The sequence below is a fragment of the Cygnus atratus genome, chromosome 1 (assembly GCF_013377495.2).
Source record: "Cygnus atratus isolate AKBS03 ecotype Queensland, Australia chromosome 1, CAtr_DNAZoo_HiC_assembly, whole genome shotgun sequence".
Lineage (NCBI taxonomy): Eukaryota > Metazoa > Chordata > Aves > Anseriformes > Anatidae > Cygnus > Cygnus atratus.
This window is the reverse complement of record NC_066362.1, coordinates 208,410,581-208,431,840: the sequence shown is the minus strand read 5'-3', so window position 1 is coordinate 208,431,840 and position 21,260 is coordinate 208,410,581. Positions and strand designations below refer to the sequence as shown.

General features: G+C 49.3%; 1 protein-coding gene across 1 annotated transcript; it reads right to left on the bottom strand.

Moving 5' to 3' along the window:
• Positions 1-8,933: 8,933 nt before the first annotated feature.
• Positions 8,934-9,890, bottom strand: LOC118259786 (olfactory receptor 51H1-like). The gene has a single exon (XM_035569550.1). It carries the CDS (start codon positions 9,888-9,890, stop codon positions 8,934-8,936), a length of 957 nt encoding a protein of 318 aa, XP_035425443.1.
• Between the last annotated feature and the right edge of the window lie 11,370 nt (positions 9,891-21,260).

Here is a 21,260-nt window from a genome sequence, read left to right as displayed (position 1 = left end):
TGTGGCCTTCCTGGGAAGCTTCTACGCTGATTGCTAGACACTGTGTTAAGTGCCAAGGGAAGGATCAACTGCAAATAACCTTCCTAAATGCCCATTAACGGCCATTCTTCAAGGCAGGATAACAGACTGAAGGGACCGTTAGTTTCATCCAGTAGAATAGTTCTTATGTTTTCCAGTGCAAACCAGCTATAGCCAGAGAACATCTTTACACTGGAAATTGACAGCTGCATGGGTGCTGGCCATAACAAGCACAAAACTCAAACATGGTGTGAGGGATTCAGAGCAGCTGAGATGCCACCGTGCAGAGTGAAAGCAGGAGGCTGCCCTGGAGCAGAAGGGAGAGGAGTGTCCTGCAGCAGTGTAAAAAGATGCTGCAAAGAGATGGCAATAACATGCCTGCAGGGCTAAGGCAAAGTGTCATGGGCTGAGCTGGCAGGAAGAAAACCCGACGTTAGGCAAGGAGTGCACATTGAAACAGGTGAGCAGGTGGGCATGGGCATGGACTCGCCACCACAAATGGTTTTCCTGAATACATTTCAGAAATGGTTTCAGCTGAGCCGATCCTGTCTCTGGGCAAAGGCGCAGATGAGCTACCCTCACAAGGGCCCTTCCAGACCTGTTTCTCCACAGTTCTCAAGAAAAAGCATAACCTTGACTCTCTTTGGACTGATCCAATCTGTGGAAATGACACAGTATCTCTCCATGCTCTCCCTATAGCCCAGCTGCACGCACACACTCATCTTTCATGCACCCTAGCACCTTTAGTTTCTTTCCCCTGGACTCTACCATCATTTACTGTACATGCCAGGCCATTTTCAGTGCTGTTAGCTCAGCCTCCCTCACTGGGAAGGTGTAGACAAACTGTGTTGAGCAAGCCCTGCTTTGCAGGAGGAAGCAATGATCCAGTTTGCAAACTTCAGCATCACCCCTAGGAACTGCCAAGGAGAAAATTTCCCCTCATTGCCTACCCTGCATATACTGACATGATGACCTACTTCTGGCGTGAATGTAGGGCTTGAAAGTCCTCTCAAGACCTGCGTGCCAGGCAGCTTGGTAGCATTGGCACATTAAAAAGGGTTGCACAGGGTCTTCTGGAGATGGCTTGGAGATGAAAATGACTGCTCAGGGTTATCCAGCAGACCCAGGGCTGAATGAGGAAAAGTGCTCAGGCTTCCAGCAGCCACAATAAAACACCCAACACTGATATTATTTGAATCAACAGACTTGAAGTAACTCCACAACATGCCTACTGTGCAGTGTAAGATTGATTCATCTTGCACTAGATATGCTCACAATCTTGATTCCCTCTGATTTGTGTCTCAAGAATCACCCATGTGCCCTGCAGATCTTTGTATAGTGTGCTGTCACCCAGTTGTACTTGCTAGTTTGCTGCTTAATTCCTTCTCCCAGCGGCATAGGTACTGCATGTATATAGGGAAGGATTTAAAGATATGTTCATCTATTTTCCCATTAAAAACAACAACAAAAATAAGCTTTCCCAGAACCACTGATGAGGGGGAACACAGCCACCACTTGGCACAGCATCAATCTATTGCTGGAAATGTTTACAGTTTGAGCCTCAGCCAGCCTAATCATATTTACTGTATAGGCCAGAGTTCAGTATTTGATTAGGGATGGACTGTGAGAAGGGATGGCAAGGAGGAAAGGGAAAGGAGGGGGCTTGGCCCTCCCACGCAAAAGCCTTTAGAAGACCCTGTTCAACACAGGAATAACACTTGTAACACTCAGGAAGTTAATGCTCATTGGAGATATGCAAAGAAAGAATAAGGAGAGGGTTTAATAAGATCCAGGAGAACAGGAGCACCATTGCTACCCGAAATCACCATGTTAGCACCAATTTGGCTTTATTCTTTTCTCCTGTTGAGGAACTCTTCACTGATGGGTCACAAACTGAGAGGGAGCCCTGCCCATGCACAGATCTGAACTGATAGCTGAGGCTGCAGTGCTCAAACCCAGAGAAAATTATGCTACTGTGGAGGTTCCATGTCCCTCCAAACCAGCAGTGTCCCTGAATGTGGCTCCGGACCTTGGAAATCCCCTTGCAGAGGGGGAGGAAGGAAGACAGGGCATGTCCCTCATCCTCTGCTTCGGAAACCTTCAAAAATACAGTCTGTTTGATCATACACTGCTTTCTTTGGCAACAGTGGCTGTGTTGAGCTGGACAAAAATATCCCAACTGCCCAGAAAGAGAGATTGCAGCACAAGAGGGAAGTCTTCTCCTTGTTGGCAGGCTGTCCTCTCGCTTGCCACCAAAGGAGAAGCTGACTGCTCTCACACCAGCAGCTCCAAGCAGTGATGCAATGTTTTTTGAAGTCAGACATCTACTGGGGCCAAAGATAACACTGAAGAGAAGAGCTCAGCAGGTCCTGGACTCAGCCCAACTGCTCTAAAGAAGGATCCCCCAAAGGACCTGGCAGCTCTCCTAGGCCATATTGCTAGGGGGGAATCCCTCTGCTGCTGAGCTCTGTGGATGACCAGGTAGGACCAGGTAACCATCCAGGGCAGGTACAATGGGTTAAACACCTGAGATCCAGCAGCTCCTTGCAGCCAGCAGTTGTTGCTGGTCCCTGCTGTGTGCATGTTGAGGGTTGAAGGTGGTGGAACTGGTGGGGTCAGGCCTACAGTCCTGGCTTAAAAGGTTGTGGTGGTTTTACTGTGGTGGGCAGCCGAGCTCCACCACAGCCACTCTCTCACTCCCCCTCCTCAAAGGGAAAGGGGGAGAAAATACGATGGAAAGGGCTCCACACAGTGGGTCTCCTGCAAGTTATGTTTAAGATACCTAAGCTGACTGCAAGACTTCTTGCAGTCTGAACTGCAAAATACAGGATCAAGAGAAGATGAAGCACAGTTGTGGCTCTGTTCAGGTATTTCAGCACAGGGCTTCTGGGCAACTTCCAGAACTGCAGAAACCCTTACTGGCTCTGGCCCTATGCTGAATGCCCTGCCAGAAAAGCATTGTGAAGTAGCTGTGATTAAAAACCTCCCAGCCTCTCCCAGGTTCTGTAATACATCTGTGTTTCTGTATTTAGTGTCCATTATCTTGTTGATCACACAGTTTTCCAGAAGACTGACAGGTTTCTGTGAATTTGCACCCAAAATATAAATTCTGGGAAGCAGTGAAAGACATGCTTCTGTCTGTGAAATCCTGAGATATGTGCAAAGAAAATCCTTATTCAGTGCCTGCTAATAAAAGTCAGCTATCTTCTGGAGCATCACAGTCTCTAGCTCTATTATCCACCCTAAACCTGGCCCACTTTAACTTCACCACCTTATGAACAGCTAGGTGACCTCAACACAGAGCCTGGAAGGAATTACAGAGGCACACAGTGCCTTTCCAGCATGGTCTTACACAGGAAACAGAGCAGTTAAGCCTGTACAAAGTGCTTTTAAGCCTGTACAACTGCAATTTGTTCAGAGGCCAAACCACCTGGACTGTTTCAGCACAAAACCAGTGTCTTTAATTGAAATAATCACAAAAGCCCTGGATAAAGTGAAGTTGTGCCAACCAATTTCCTGTGCTGCCATGAGTGACACACAGGAGATCCTTGGTCACTGGTGCTCCATCCTGCAGAAGTGAATGGGCTCTTGTATGGGCAAACATTGACATATTTAATGCCTGACTAGGTACATCAGGTAAATAATACAATGAGGGGATTCAGAAAATGCAGAAAGGACAGGGAGTTCTGTCACAAAGACAGCAAACTCTCTGCTTTTAATGTGTGGGGTGGAAAATCAAACAGTCTGAGAGAAATCTGCAAACACTGCAGAGCCCTGTATCTCATTTTCCCATATTAAGTGAAGCTGGTGGACAGAGGTGAGTCACAGGCAACTGAGACGTGAATGTAGGCCAACATGACCTGCATACAATTTGGTGAAACACAAACTAAGGCAGCATCATGTACAGCAAACCTCCACCAGCAGACTGACATTATCTGAGGGCTGTAAATTAGGGCTGGGATACAATGAGTTTGCCCTGATTGGAAGGAATGTTGAGGCAAAACTGAGAAACCTGCTGCCCCAGGCACTGCCTATGTGTGATCTCAAAGAGAGTAGCATTGCCTGCTCCCAAAACTTAGTGGTGCATGCTGCGGCTGTCAGTCGAGCGTTGCTCCCTAGCGGTCTCCTTACAGGCACAGTTCCTACCTCCTCATGCTCCTCTTCTGCAGCACTGCTGCAGCAGGAATGGCCAGCAGAAGGAGAGGCACTGTGTGAGCTGCAGAGAGACCATTCGATCGCCAAAGCAGCACAGAAAGCACCTACAGCCATTTAGGACAGCAAAATTCAAATAACCAGGGGAAAACACCAGTGTGGGAAGAAAGGCTTGTTACACATAGCAGCATGATCTTTATTAGAAGAGCAGCTTTCCTTTTCCCCTGTGTCACCAGCAGAGACAAAACGTCTCCTGCCCATATGTGTGAGCTGCCCGTCTCTTGCTAGAGGTGACAAAGGGAGGCTCAGGCACCTGCACTCTTATGGGAAACTTTCACCAAGTGTCTAAAATGGGGTTAAATAAATCTAAGCACTTGCTGGGGGCAGAAACAGCCATGGCCTGCCTTATATGAGCACTTCCTTCTCAGGAAGAAAAAGAAGAGTTGTGCGAATTAATTAACACAGAAGGTTTCCAGGTTGTCTGGCCCCATCTGGATCAAGATGCATGTGTGCCACAGGTATTTCACATTTGTCTTTGTAATGCAAGGTTTAGATAGGCCAAAATTCTCTGATACGATTTTCCAAAGGTTGAAAATTTTTCAGGTTCTGATCTCGCTGACATATTTTGTATTCTGTAGGTTGAAACAGTTCCATTCTGATAAGGTCGAATGTGTTGATTCACCGTTATCAGTCTGCTGCAATTTCTCTGCATTACAGAGCAGAGCACTGGGTTGCACCACAACAGCAACAGCAAGGTCTTCTGGTTCGTGCTAAAATGTTGTGTCTCCCAGTGTTTGTGCCAAGGGGAAGGCTGCACCTGGTCAGCTGGGTTAACACTGTCTCCTAAAAAGCAGAGCAGCTGTCAGATTTATGCCATGATTTTAAGAAGATATCACCACTGGTATCTCAGTAAGAGCACTGAGGAAATGAAAGCAGAGCTATGAGGTGAGATAGTAACAAGGTTACGTTGCTAACTGCTATCACTTCTCAAATTAAATCACTGTGACATCATCAAGCCAGTGGAAATTCAGTCTGGCAATTGAGAGATGTTATCAGATGGCTCTGCTGTCCAAAGGCACTGGGATAAGAATCAAGCAGATTTCATAATCGAAATCTGAGTTACTGAGGCTGAGTGGTCAGAATCTTGTTGCTGGTCACGCATTTGCAATTATTTTTCCTGCCTATCAGGATGGATATCTGATGATTGAAAAGATGCTGTTTGCTGAACTCTTGTTTCTGGATACTACAGCCCCAAGTCAGCAATGCAGTGCCCTGCAGCTGAAGCAGAGACGAACGCCTATCAACTGCCCTAAAGATCATGAAAGCCATGATGCTCCAGTTTTACACTGCCTGTCCTATGCTAGTCACAGAAGTCACAGACAGTTTGGTCAAAAGGGACTTGTAGAGGATGTCTGGTCACCGAGGCAGGATCACGGCTTTCTGAAATCGATCAACTTTGAGAGGGAATGACTCCCTTTCTCTGCAAGAACCTTTCCCAGTGGTACAGCCAAGAGACGCAGCTGAGGTGCCGAGAGGAGGAGGAGGAGGACAGGGGACAGCGGCAGCGGCTCCCAGGCATGGGCTGTCCAGGTCCGTCACAATCAGGGACACTGGCAGCCACGCTGCCTCACCTTCTCCCACGGCTGGAGATTAGGATTATTCTGCAAATCCTGAAACCTGCCCAGCACAGCCCACCACCAACTAATAGACTTCAGCTTCTTGAGGGATACCTGTGGATCAAGAGCTGATACATGACCTAGAAAGCTCCTCAACACCCCAGTGGGTCGGATGCAGAGGGTGAAATATAAGATGAAGGGTTCCCTATGTCGGATGTGGATTCAACGGTGAGATTTACTTTGAGGTTTTCTTGCCTGACCTTACTGAGCAGCTCAGCTCACCTTAGAGCAGAGATGCTCCACAGCTCCACGGACTGCACTGACTCACCCACCACCACTGGGACACTGAATGCAGAGCTGGATCTAGGGGAACTTCATTAAGAGAAGCTAGATTTTTAGAATTTTTTCTCAGCACTTTGAAAAGCTGTATTTCCTGTTACGGTGCTCCTGTGTTGTATACTTAAAATGTTCAATTCATTTTAGCCTCAGCCATGATCTACTTCATTCTCAAGGCTGAGATTGATGTATGAAATCTGTTTGCTGGAGCTAAAAGCTGCTCTGTCTGGCAATGTGCAAACATACGGATATAGAGGTGTAAACAGAGGACTTTGTGGCTTAAAACTAGGTCAGAAGATGAGCCCATGTCCAATTCCAAAGAAAAACCAAACTTCTTCCCAGTGAGCATGTAACCCTTCTCAGGATCACTCCATTCATGTTGATTTACTATAAAGTCCCCTGAAACTAAACAGGACCTCAGAACCATGAAATCCCATGATACATAAACAGAAGACTTGTATGGCTGCTACCAAAAATAATAAAATGAAAGATCTCCCAAATATCTCACTGGTATGCGTTAGAGTATCCCAAAACTGTCCCAGTTTCAGAGGTTGTTTATGGCCCCCTTTGAGTTCATCTGGGGCCTATTTTTGTGTCCTGCAGAGCAGATGAAGTTGTACCAGCAAGAAAGGGGTGCTGCTGTAGAGTCTTCTCCCTTTCTTGGAAGAAATTCTCTGTGAAATTTGTTGATACAAAACCAGCTGAGTCCACTGCAAGGGTTGTGTGTGGTTAGCTATTTCAGTCGGAAATTTGCTGACCCAATTAAAATGCGAGATTGGAAAAAACACAGATGTTGACCAGAATAAGAAGCAAGCGAGGCAGCAATTGGACATGATTTATTTTCACATCCCTTTATAGCATTATCAGAGCTACTGTACTTACCTGACATAGGAGGTGCTGGTGTGAAGATGACAATTTACACTTTCTGCTGGCAAGAGAGAATTTTGTGAATAATATATATTCACAAATATGTAAGTACAGGGCTGAGCAAATGCAGATAAGAGAAAGGAATCGACAGGTGGAAAGCACTTGTAGAAAAATTGGAATGTACATTATTACTTTTGGCGCCATTAATGGAAAGTCAAACATAGAAAAGCAAACAGCGAACGCTGGGAAGACGCGTGGTCCTGTCAATTATTAAATGAAGCCAGCAAATCGCTGTGACTCACAGCCAGCTGGAGAACAGGCGGGTTTAGGGGAGCTGCATGTTTTGCTAACGCAAGCCTCAGGGTAGGCTCAGGGTACCTGGCCAAGATACTCCGGAAAGTGAGTGAGATGATTTTTGAATAAATACAAACATAGAATAAATACAAACTAATATTACTACAAATCCCAGTACTCAGCACACAGACCTTTCAGAACTGCAGTGCATTAGCTGCACTCTGTTCATGAGTGAAAGGCCATCTCCAGGAGGGCTGGGAAGTCCCATTTAACACAGGACAGACAAATTGCTGTATCACGCCTGTCCTTGGAAGGAGAGGCAGGCACTGCTTTGGGCTGCGTGACTCAGAGCCCCAGTGTCAATCAGCATGGCTTGGCTGAAACAAATGAGGTGCTCTTAGTTTAGCCCAGTTGTGGATTTTCTCTGTGGGGCAAAAGGTTCACAACAGCCACCAGATTTGTTAACAGCTGACAAACATCAGATGCATAAACCTCAAAGCAGCCCAGGCAATTATTCTGCACCTCCAGGAACTGCTCTGTACCATCCACAAGCTGAGTACAGCAGCGTTTGCTCTTCCCCACAGCATCCCCAGTCTGACTCACTCACTACAATCAGCAAAACACCCAAACACATGTTAAAGTGCTTGTTCTAGTGTCCACACAACAACTTGCATGTGATGTTTGCACAGTGTAACACTGCTGAGAGTACAGGTCTCCATGGTTAGGTCCCCAGCTTCCAACATCTTGCTGGCAGATCAAAGCAGCTTGCCAGTTTCGGCAGGAACGTGGAAACAAGCTGTCTACAGCTCATAGTTTTGTCTGGGTGATGCCAGTCAGCCCTTTGGGAACACTGATTGTGAAGGCTTGATCTTCTTTTGACACCTGAATCCTGGCCATCAGAGCTGCAGCTAGCCTGGGCCATTTTGCAGTATCGTAGCCCCGCTGCATGCTGTGCTGGAACTGCTGACTGCAAGAGGAGAGAAGCTGCATGTGAGTGTGGCGTAATGGGATGCACCAAAGTGAAAAAAGGAAAGGTAAAACTTGGTGGATGCTCATGGCCATCTTCCCAGAGCTGAAGGCTCTGTCTCCTGTTAATTCCCTCACTAGCAGATGTACAGGCAGCAGTTGGAGTTAAAACTTCATAACTGTGAAGATGTGAATCACATTATTTGTATAGCAAAAGCTGAGGAGTCGCATGTGATCACACAACCCTGGGAACTGAGAGTTTAATACAATCAAAGGATGTAGGGACATTTGTAATTAAAAGCACAAGTGGTAACACTGTATTTCTTCAGGGACCAAAGCTGCCATTAGCAGTGAGTCCCTGGACCAGAGCCTGCTCTCAGCAGTCCTCTCTCCCTGCCTGCAGGAACAGGGACAGATTCATCACATGTCTGTGCCAGCTCTGCCCTCTTGCAGAGTTGCTGAGAAGTGGAACATCCCGAAACGGGAGGTGGAATAAAGTGAATTGCCATAATCCATCCCTCCATGGGAAGGAAAAGAGCTGTACTGCAGAAGGGGTGACTGGTTTCTCCTGGGAAGCGACGCAACGTGAATGATTTTTCTCCGAGACAGGGTATTGCCTGTGAGCAACCTACCTAGAGAGGAAAGGGAGGAGGAGACTGACCTTGGCACGTTGTCTCTCCAGGGCTAGACATGCTGCTGGCTCCTTCTCTGACAGAGGAGGATGAGGATCCTCCTGCGGATCTGCTTGGTTTTCCAGCTGTACACGAGCGGGTTCAGGACCGGCGGCACCAGGAGATAGGCATCGGCCATGAGTGTGTGAGTGAGGGGGGGCAGGTGCTTCCCAAACCTGTGCGTGATGGACAGGCCAATGAGTGGGATGTAGAAGATCAGGATGGCGCAGAGGTGGGAGATGCACGTGCTAAAGGCTTTGGCTCGTGCTTCCTGGGAGATGATGCTCAAGATAGCCCTGGTGATCATCATGTAAGACAGGAGGATAGTCAGGGAGTCCAGGCCCTTGGTGAGTATCACCATGGTCAGCCCATACAAGCTGTTGACCCTGACATCCCCGCAAACCAGCCTCAGCAGGTCCTGGTGCAGGCAGAAGGAGTGAGACAGGACACGGGACCTACAAAACGGCATCTTCTTTATGAGGACAGCAACAGGGAGCACCACACAGATGCCCCGCATGAAGATCGCTGCTCCTGCCTTCATTATCAGGGTGCTTGTCAGGACAGAAGCATAGCGCAAAGGGTAGCAAATAGCAATGAAGCGGTCGAAGGCCATGGCCACCAGGACCCCAGACTCGATTTCAGAGAAGGAGTGGATGAAGTACATCTGGACAATGCATGCCTCAAAATGGAAGGAGGTGGACTTAAACCAGAAAACAGCCAACATGGTGGGCAGGGTGGTGAGAGATAAGCCCAGGTCTGCCATGGCCAGCATGGAGAGGAAATAGTACATGGGTGTATGGAGGCTGTGGTCGATCTTTATCATGCAGAGCAAGGTGCAGTTCCCCAGGACCATGAGGAGATACAGACAGCAGAGAGGCAATGCCATCCAGTAGCTGCTCATCGGCAGACCAGGAATCCCAGTGAGGATGAAGGTCAGGGGACTGGACCCAGTCCTATTGGAAGCCGACATCTCATGCACCGAGGGTCCAGGGGTCTGAAATAACAGATCATCCTGGAATGACAGCCCTGCTATGGGACAGCCCACACACCCCAGCTATAACAACGTGGTGGGGACAGGCTCCTGAGAGCCAAGAAACATCTGCACAGTTGCCCTCATGCGTATCCATCACATCAACCAAGGCCACAGTGGGTCAGCCACAGGACTGGTGTCTGGGCTGTGTACAGCAGCAAGTGATGAGAGAGCAGAGCAGCATTTACTGTGTGTCATACCCCCCTACACCACCATCACCCCAGTTGTAGCCCCCATCCTTTAAGTGCCTCGGGTTTGGGGAGATTTGGTGCTCAGCCCTTTGTGAGGTGCCCAGACGCTGCCCAGCAGCACAGGCAGGGTGAGAGCAGGGTGGCCAGGGCAGCTGGGGCAGGGCTCTGCAGCCAATGTTTGTGCTGGACCAAATGCAGCCAGGGCACCAGAGATAACATCTCACTCTGAGACGAGAAGTAGCCCCATTATAATTGACTCTGTATTGATTTCTTCCCTTTTTGTTTAAGCACGGCAAAATGTATGATGTTTTAGGGAGCTTTATCAGCTAAACCTGCAGGTCAATTAACCAAACTAACCCTGATGGAAGGAAAATGGATTTGTGCTTTACAGCTGACAAAAAGGTTAAATGGAAAGGAAGAGATTCAGAGGCTCAGCTATGACCGAGAACCCGAAGTGGTGTTTCATCTGCCTGAGGCCATTAGAAAACCCGATGGCAAACAGTGCAAAACCAGACAGCAAACACTGCGTCCCCATTTAGCACTCCAGGCAGGCTGCCTTCTGGGGCAGCTTCATGGCCCGGGGCATGGGTCATGCTCAGCAGCACGAAGCAAGGCCAGGTGGGGGAAATTTCCAGAGAAAAATTCCAAGCAGGCTTCTCAGCAAATGTAGTTAAATTTAGTGCATCTTAAAAGCACCAGCTGAGCGGCCAGCGGTCACAACAGCACAGCCTCATGCACGCACCTCTATTCAGCTGGAAATAAATACATTTTGTGTAACTGAGGAGCTGATGATTACTATTTATTCCAGAATTTGTCTGCACACACACCAGCACACTCTGAGACTTCATCTACTATTAGAAAAAAATAAATCAAGATTTCACATGGACAAAGGGTCAGGCCTGAAGGCCTGCACAGGACAGCAGCTGTGCCTGCAAACAGCTCTGCACACCACAGTGCTGATGGCATCCAGCAGCACAAGGGCAGCCCCAGAGAAGCTGTTCAACCACCCACTTCCCTGGCTAAGGGGAAGACACAGGGACAGACGTTAGTGCTGACTGCCCACAGAAGGAAGGAAAAAAGCTGACAGAAACCGAACCGAGCAGTGTGGGAGAGGGAGAACTGGGGTGATGAAAAGGGCAGCTGAGAGCATAAAGGACCTAAAGCCATGGAGCTGAAGCCCTTTCTTGGCCCCAGTGGGAGCAAAGTCACTGTAGAAATAAACTTATCTGTCCTATTCACATAACACCTGAGAAAATTAGGGAAATTTATAGTTATTCACCAAAGTCAATTTTTAGAGTTGGTTGTCAGACCAAGCCCATCTGAATACGTAGGAAAAAGACTAATTCTTAGTAAAGCAATTGTTTAGCAAGTAAAGCAGTCTTTGAACTTCTCTGATATGCTGGCTTGTTGTTTCCAGCAGAGACTTGTGTAACTTCTTGCGTTGACTCAAGCCCTCAAACCCATTGCCCCTGCATGGGAGGAATACCTCTGTTCCACTCCCCTGCAGGCAGCCCACCCGCACTTACCCCAGGCACGGCAGAGGATGTGGGATGGGCACCAGCAGCAGACGCAGCAGCTGCAGGCAGGCACTTAGGCAGGTGAGGAGTACTGAGCCCAGACAGACCAAACCCCTTGGGTCCCATCACGCACTCCCAGCTGGTTTCCTTGCCTTCAGGGGCTGTCAGCACCACAGCACTATCTAGGCAAAATGATGGACAAATCTCCCCGTGAAGGGGAGGGAAGGGCACCGGGTCCAGAGGGTGACACTTGGTGTGGATCAGAACTGGGGTTCTGAATTGGGAAAAGTATCACACTTTGTATAGGAAAAGAAAGTGTAAAAAAGGCATGTTGAAGGCAAAATTGTACTGTCTTCAGGCATGTGCATGCATGAGCAGTTTTCCAGGGGTATTTGTCCACTGAAAACTTTCTGAAATATTCCTCCTTATAGAATAGCCTCAGTCCCTCTTCTGTGGGCAGAAATTGCACCAGCTGGGTTGCCTTGAGAAAATCTGTGTCTTCAGGCACAGGGAGGGGTAGCAAAAAGCAAAGCTTTCTGAGGCTCGTCTGCTGGTTGTGAGACAGGATAGAAACTAGGGATTTTAGAAAAATGGGAGCCAAGGTGATGTGAAAGGGATGGGAATGGACGCCCCGTTTTTCCATAGATGTGCTGGTAGGCGGCACACAGCCATCTACCAGCATGTTGAGGAACAATAATGTGTTCCTCTAAATTTTCATCTTGGTGCATTCTGCGGTGACCGGTGCCCCTGCCCCCATTAGCAAAAATCACTTCAAGCACATTCTGTGCATTTGGGATGCCCTACTGGGTCCACATGAGCGTCTTCATCTCCTTTGAGCAATCCCGGACCAGGGGCGATGAGACCTCCTGCTGCCCTGGCTGACTCAACCTCCTGCTCATCATTTGCCGCAGGAGGCGGCGATGTCCCAGTGTCCCAGCAGGAGCAGGAGCTCAGCTCGTGGTGGAGAGCAGGGCACAGCTGTGTCTGTGGGACCCTCAGGGACAGTGCCTGGTGGAAGCCCACGGTGGTCCATGCTCATCAGTGAGCATATCAGTCCTCAGCAGTCCCATGCATCGCTCCCCCGCGACAGCCCACTGCACCGCACCAGGTGAAACCTGCATGTGAGAAGATAAAGGCACATTTAATTCTGGCTGGGGCTGACCCCTCCCCAGCTGCTGCCAGCAACCTGGGTTGACCAGCAAACCAACGGCACCAAATGGCCCAGGGATGTCACCCCCTGCCACGTGCCTCATCAGCCCAGCCCCTCTGACCTCCAATGGACCACGGTTTGTTAGCTGTTCCTTCCATTAAGGAAACCAAAGAGGAAGCCTGACTTTCCCTGGCTGCTGACTCTCGTGAAGCCTTTAGAAATGAAGTGGCTCAACCCCCTGTCCTCCAGCCTGGTCTGGAAAGATCTGGTTCAAAAGTTAAGGGAAGGGAGGAGGGTTGGGCAGTCACATGTATAATCACGCAAGTGCAGCCACTTAAAGAAAGTCCTCATCACTCACGCTGGCACAGCCAGTGTGAAAAGCAGTCATTTTTAACAGTCATTTACAACACTCCCACCTGAATATTTGGGGCTTGAGCATCAGTTTTGTTCCACACTGGTAAATGATGGAGCTGTTCAATGGTCCAGCAGAACACACGTTCCCTCTGGCCAACTCATGATTTTGTCAATTAGCTGCTGTAACTGATGGTTCCCTTCAATCCCTTTCTGCCTCAGTGTTGACAATTAAACAAGTCCTTTTATTTGTCTTCACCGTAGAGAGACTCAAATATGAGGATCCTGAAATGCCCTGAATAGAGAAAGCACATGAAAAGCATCGCAAAGCATGAAGTTTTTCCTAACCTGTTCCCCATTTCCAGGGCAGCTGCATGATTTTAAATATTTGGTTCATAATTGTTTTCTTTGGAGACAGGTGTACCTGCACACCCTTCCACCCTGATGGTTCACTGAGGAAGGACAACCTGCTACTGCTGGCAGAGGAGTGACAAGCAAAACCAAGCACCAGCTTCAGGTCTCAAGCAACACCCCAGAACGAACATCTCCTTGACAAAGTCTGCCATTAACAGCCCTGCTGCTGCCGTGTCAGCGGGGAACACAGCGTTTCATCCCTTCCTGGCCAAGGCTGGCAGGCAGCATTTCCATGCGCTGGGTAAACAGTTGCAGGACTGCGCTTTTGGGAGGATTATTCCCAGCCTCAGAGAAAACAATCCTCTAAAAAGACTGAGAGATCAGATAATCCTCGTATGTATGGCATTATTTGTGGCTGCCAATTTTACAGTAGCCTATCCAAGCTGTTGGTAAGGGCAGAGATGTGCTTCATAGCTATAAAATATTTTTACATCTTCTTTGTCACAATCTAATGGCTGGTTTCTAGCAGATGGAGCCAGACTGGAACTAAACCTGGGCAACCCTCCAAGGCAGAGAACATCAGGCTTATACCTCACCCTGTTCTGCAGGGCTCAGAGCTGAGCTTCACCAATGTGCATGGAGCTGCCACAAATTGGAGGTGTCTGACCCGCTGTGCTGAGCCCAGATCTCCAAATTGAACAAGCCTGTTGGCTCCTTGCCAGCTGGGCCCAAACCCAAAAGTGGCGGTACACAGCCAAGTTTCTGTAACAGGCACGTGGTGTGGCAGGAGGAGAGCCTGGGTGGGAGGAAGCATGATCTTTCTCTTAGCAACATCTTCTTGCAGAACTATGCTAAAGTGCCGGCCCATATTTTTCCCTGGATGAAGCACCCAAGCAAGGACAGCACCCACAGAGGGGGGGCCAGCACCTCTCAGGGAGACCACAGCCTGTCCAAAAACATGCCAACCATCCTGAATCTCCTTATGGCTTTAGCACAGAGCTCATTATTTCACACATCGGCACATGAAGAACAGCATCAGTGTGATTCAGCTCCATCACAAAGCTCTTCACCCAAGCCCAGAGCTTCCACCTACCTACCACATGCTGCAGCAGAGCCCAGAAGCCCCCGGGGCTCTTTTCCCACTCTGACATCTGCACATTTCTGTGCCCCAAGAACAGCAAAGCAGCACCAGCTCAAGGGTGGCAGACCACAGCATGAGGCACAAACTCATGCTTCCAAAAGTAAAATGTTCCCTGCCCTTCCCCAATAGCTTCTCTTTCAGTGCACACCTCAAAATTTCTCTGTGCAACGCAGTCTTCACAGAAAGAAGTTAAAGGGGAATGAATGTGACCACAGGGAGAGAAATCCTGCCTTCAAAACCCTGAAGATCTTGCTTGTGTTTCAGGAACCAGCATTGCCCCTCAGAAGCCTACAGAAAGTAGCCGTGCACAGCATGGCACCGCACCCTGAGACACCAGGGCTGGCTGCTGGGCTGCTTGCAGCCAGGCCATGAGCTCTGGAGATCCTGGAAGGAGCCCAAATGGTCTGGGGACAGAGGAAGTAACATCTTCATCTTCCCCATCCTCATCCGAGGTATGCATAGCTCCCTGCCTTTACTAGATCAAGACTTACTAAAACAGGAAAGGAAAGCCCTACTTCCTGCAGGTGTGCTGCAGCTCTAGGCTCAGAGGGGACATTGCCTCCTTGCAGTCTGGCAGCATGACGTGGGGCTGGGGCCCGACAAGCCTTGCTCTGGGGTGTACGTGTGTGGGAAAGCCCGGGCTGCCGGCAGTGAATTTGCTGGGTGGGTACCATCCCATGGGTGGGAGAGCAGCCTGAAGTCAGGGCTGATGCTTTTGATCCAGCAGGAGTTTATAAAAGCTACAGATCTTTACATAGTTTTCTCCAGTGCTGCCAGCAAGAAATCCTGCTGCCAACGGGGAAATCAACAGCTGGGGCAGTGTAAAGGAGGTGGCTTCTCCGCTGGCCAGCACAGCTGGCCCTAGGGGAGCCCTGCAGTGCTCAGCCTTGGGCTCTGTGCAGCTCACTCATTTATACAAAGACTCACATTATGCATGTATTTTTATAGGTGTGTTATAGCACATTTAGACAGATGTAGTAAGAAAATAAAGACAATAAGCAAAATCCGCAAAAGGTTACCTAGAAAGACAGAAAGCAGTAGCCAAAAAAGCCAGACAATGCATGCATAATCAGAAACTAAGAAACTTTTTTTATTTTTTAGCTTCTCTGATAGGTTTCACACAGAGATGGTGAGTGGTGCGGAGCTCCCTTTGTCCGTGGCTATGTGGATCCTGCAGAAGCACGATGTGGTGCAGACCGGGGCTGTGCACTCAGGCTTCCTCCTGAGGCCAGCTGCACAAATTCCGACACTCCAGCAGACTGGCAGGGCTGTGGTGTGGTGTTGTGTCCGTACAAGTTGTGACTGCCAAGGACGGGGGGAATTGATCACTGGAGCAGCGTCATGCAGCTGTCCACCCAGGGCCCCCCATGTCCCCCGGACCCTTGGCGTTCCGACAGCTGTGACACAGTCATGGCATCACTGGGGACAGTGCCAGCTCACGTGGGGCCACCGGGGAAGCATGGAGCCCCCTCCCCTGGCTCTTATCTGTCCTGTAGAGTGACAGCTGTCTGGGACAAAGGATGGGGGTGCTCGGTGGTCTGGTCCCATCCATGTCTGGGCGTCCATCTGTAATGCACAGAGGAAGCAACAAGGAGCAGCCGCCTTCCCTGGTTCCTCCTCCTGCTCTTCTCTGACTGGGCTGCTCCCCTGCTGGCACGGGCTGGTGCAGTCCCTTTAGTGCCTGTCACCACCCCACTGACACAGCCACTGCATCGCCAGGGCTCAGCTAAGCAGGGAAGAGGGGTGAGGAACTGTGGGGAGCTGCCAGTGTCCCATAGGACTGCGATGGGGAACAGCTTGGCAATGTCTTACCAGTTCTGTAGAGCACTGACCATTCTCTGGTGGAGAGGTGGAGCAGGGTGAGGGCAGGAGCATCCCATGGTCCTGCAGTGTCCCTGTCCAGGTGTCTCGCTACAAGGCAGAGGAGAAGAACCAAGGGAGGAAGGGGCAGCCACCGTCCACCACCAAGGTCTGCTGCTCCCTCCCTGCTCAAACCCATCCCTCGTTTACCCACCTTTCTGACTGCCAGCTTGGGCCAGCATCGCCCTTTTTATAACTGTCCCAGGCTGCGTGTCACCAGTCCTGCCCACGGTGACACAGTTGTGACATAACCACGCTGCTGCCAGGAGCTGGTGGCTGCCCACTGGGATGTGGCCACGACAAACCAGGGCTGGTGCCTCACCGTGACACAGCTGCTGCCTTCCACCTTCCTCCGTGAGAACAACTAAAGGATAAATAGACAAACCCCTGCATCCATGAGTGCCTGATGGTGCTGAGCACATCTCAGCGTGAACATCAGGACCTGGTCACCTTCTCACATCTCTACCTCAAACCCAGATAGATGGGGGTGAGAGGAAATAGCGCAGCAGTGGGAGGGGTCCTTGCTCCCAGGCTCTGTACACTTCTTTATGAGTGCTTGTTTAATGAGGTGGGTCGGAAGAGAGGAATTATGTCCTCCTCCTGCCCAGGAGGGTGTAGAAACCATCCTCCCATCACCAGGAACTCCTCTAACCACTTTCCATGGTTTCTCAGGTTTAACATACTGGCATGATGGTGACAGTACCATGCATCATGATAGTTGGCTGGGCCAAGCCCCAGCTGCCAAGGCCCTGCTTATGCATCGTCTAATTTACCAAGGTAGAACATTTCCTTCCCATCCTACCCTGGACTATTGCACATACAACCCTAACTATGGCACTAGCTACCACAGAATTTCTTGTCCTACAGCTGTACAGTCTCTATCCTTTTTAGAAGCACAAAGAATAATTATTTCTCATATTTCCAACCCTTTCTATCAGCCGCTGTCTCATTCCTTCCAGTCCTCCTACCCACTGCTGCTACTGTGACCCTTTAGGGTCTGAGATCACAGATGCTGATAGGGAGGCTCACACCAAACAAGGCCTCTGCACAGTGTCTGGTGGGTCAGAGGAACTCCTTCCTGAAGGTTGCTGTAGATCCAAATTACTTAAATGAGTTCAAAAGGAGATTGGGATAATCCTGGAAGAGGGAGTTCTGAGGGCTGCCTAAAGCAGAGTAGCCCTCTCCAGAAATGAGAATAGCAGGAGGATGGAGGAATACTAATGGGCATGATCAACCACATCCCCAGTAACATATCTTCTGCAGACTACTGGTGACCGGCCTCCAGCTGGACCTTGTGCCACTGATGCTGGCCATTTGAGCTGGGCAGCTCAGCTGCTTCTCGCTCCCAGGATTTGAGAAGCCTGTCCAGGAGGTGAATATTTTGGTGGGGTGAGCACAGCGACTTGTGTCACACTGCGGAGCTGTGCGCACGAATAAAATCAGCTGCAGCAGCAGAGTTATTCCAGCTTGGTGCAGTGCGCTGGGGGACAGGCAGGGGTGTCCTATAAAAGAGGCCAGCCTGAGGCATGTGCCATGTCTGCAGCACTGAGACTAGCCAGGCGTGGGGGTTTTACCCAGCTGGGCAGCTGAACTCCACCACGGCCACTACCTCACTTCCATTCCTCAAATCAAAAACGGGAGAAGATGCGATGGAAAGGGCTAAAGGGTTGAGATAAGAACAGGGAGATCGCTCACCAGATATTATCATGGGTAAATGACAATAGACTCAGCATCCCTGCTATCAAAACCTTGCCATGTAAACCGAATACACCAAGACACCATTCTGTGGCCAGAACTGACCCTGGGTAGTGCAGGTCTATCAGTGCCTTGAGAAGCTGTTGGGTTTTGGTATCCAGGATTTCCTCCAGCACCAGCACGTGACCTCTGTCTGCTCCTGAAATCTGTTTTTATCTGTGATTCCCTTGGCTGTCTGCAGCACTTTACTTGTCATTGTCAGGTTTTGTCCCAGACTTGCCCTGAAGTGTCTCTGAACAGCAGGAGCCTGAGCTCAGGCATTGAGTTGCTGCAGCTTAACAAGCCGTAGATGTCAGATGAGCACGGTCATGCCTCAGGGGTTGTGTCACCTTTCAGACATGATGTAGCTCAGCTCACAGCGAGCAAAGTTGAAGCTGAGCAGAAGTTCCTGGTGTTTTCTGGGGGTTAGAGCAGGCTCTCCAACATTTTCTGCAGCTCAAATGATGCAAAATAGTATGAGAAGGGCTCTGACCACTTTGCTCATGAGGAAGGGCCTGCAGCAGAGAGGAAAGAAGCTATTCCCAGACAGCATTTTGTGAATATATTTTCTGTTAAAGATATTCTTGTTGGTGGCATAACACACTTGTGCCCTGGCTGTAGAGCATGGGGGTGGGAGATGTCCAAATGCAGAAGCTGTACGATGAACAGAAAAATTCCAAAATTTAGACTAATCAGGAACGTGCTCACTTTGGACTTGGCAAGGCAATTTTTTATCCTTACCTACATAGCCCCATGGAACTTAAATTTATGGTCCTTATCCTTTCCTGAGACTTCTGTTCTGTGTAAGATAACTTTTGCTTGCAATGGGACAAAGTTATTTATTGCCACTTCCTTCCTCCACAAACACCATCTGTTTGTATCTGTGATAGACCATATCAGGAGCCCTTCAGAAGTGCAGATGTTTTCAGCAGTGGAAGCTGTTCAGTGCCCAGCACAGTGGAGTATGAGTCTGTGAATACTATTGCAAGTGGTAGCAACCTAAGTTTCTCAAGGGTTGTACTGGGATTTTGAAATACAGAGGTCTTTTTTCTCTCTTGCAAAAGTCAGTGCAAATATTTCCACTTTATTCAGTGAGGTAGGGCCGCATCTGAGCCAACCAGGGTCTGAACACAGGAATTCAGAGCAGGATTGTGATGCTTCTCTGTGCTTCACCGGAGCCTAGAAATTCTTGTTGCCAGTTGTAATAGCATATTTGATAAATACCTTTCTTTGCTTTAGGGCTTAGGAGCTCAAGCAAATCTGCATGGAGCTCATGTCAGCATTCAAGAACATCAGCTTCGGGGTTGCATTTTTCCCCCTGACAGGTTTCCCAGAGTTGGTACTTCTCACCTCTGCTCCATCTGTTTCACTGTGACTCTTGGCAACACCTCCTCATCCTTTATGCAACCTGACAGGACTAAAGCCCAATGCTATTTCTTGGCCATTCGTCCATGACTCTGACTCTGTGCTGGGCATATTCTGGTTTAAATACAGGGAAATCAGTTGCAGTTCTTGTTTCCCTCATATCTTCTTCATCTGCTCACCATTTCTCATGGAGATGCCTATGCTCTTGCTGATGGTTGTAGGTGGCTTTGTGGCAAAACAAAGTGGCAAAAAAAAGAAAAAACATTTGGCCAACATCTTTTATTTGGCCAACCACTTTTATTTGGCCAACCTCTTTTCAGTGGTTTGTGGGGATAGGACAAGAGGTAATGGCCACAAGATAGAGCACAGGAAGTTCCGCACCAACATGTGAAAGAACTTCTTCCTGGTGGGGGTGACAGAGCACTGGGACAGGCTGCCCAGGGAGGTTGTGGAGTCTCCTTCTCTGGAGATATTCAAGGCCCATCTGGACGCCTACCTGGGCAGCCTGCTCTAGGGAACCTGCTTTGGCAGGGGGGTTGGACCCGATGATCTTTCGAGGTCCCTTCCAACCCCTTCAATTCTTTGATTCTGTGAAAACAGAGCCTCCTGCAGTACAAATCAGTTTTAACTACTTGAGGGGTGACAGTGGCAGGACTGATGTTTCTGTCCTTATTGTCTCAGGAGGGAAAGTTGCCTGAAAGTCCTGGATACTGAAGTATCCTGGGCTGGATACTTAAAACACTGCAAAGAGACAAAGCAGCAAAAATTGGGAAGCAGGTTTATTTATTTATTTGTTTGTTTGTTTGTTTGTTTACTCACTCTACGTTAGCTTCAGCCCCTTACTGTATTCCCACTGTGATGTGCACTGGTAATGACAGAGCACTTCCACGGGGGCTTGTCCTTACCCTGGGCCACAAACCCAGCCAAGCTGGGACACCAGGGGGAGGCGAATGTGCAGGATGCTCTGCAGCGGGGGCAGGGCATGATGGCAGCTAAATCAGAGGCGCAGGGGGGCAGGGGGTGGCTAGAGGGGGATCCTCACCGGCAAGAGAAGCTGGCAGCTGATGCACTGTGTAAATCATAGCATCATTAAGGTTGGAAAAGACCTCCAAGATCATCTGGTCCAACCATCCCCCTACCACCAATGTCACTCACTAAACTATGTCCCTAAGCACCACATCCAGCCTTTCCTTGAACACCCCCAGGGACAGATGATGGAGCCATAACCTCTTCAGGGTTTCAGAGCACAGCCTGCATTGTGTGATCTGCATACAGAACTTGTGCATTAGAGCAGGTTTGTGATGTTTGGCCTTTGGTCAAAAACAGAATTATTGCAGGAAGTCTGGATGAACTACCCCCTCGTTGCAGGGCAATGATGCAAAGGACTGTAACTGGTCTCACTGCCTTCCTGCTGGTCACGGGGTGGACGCCGTCCTCATCTGCCTCTCCTAACTCCTGATCCTCAAGTCTGTCTTGTGGTTGTCACCATGGAAGGAGAGGCGCAAGGTGTCCAGCACCTACGTTACCCACATCTGTGTGGTCCTGGCCTTCTATGTGCTGCTGATTGGGCTGTCTGTGGTGCACAAGCCTGGGGAGGACCTGGCTCCACTGGCCTCTGTCACCATGGGGAACACGTACATCCTGGTG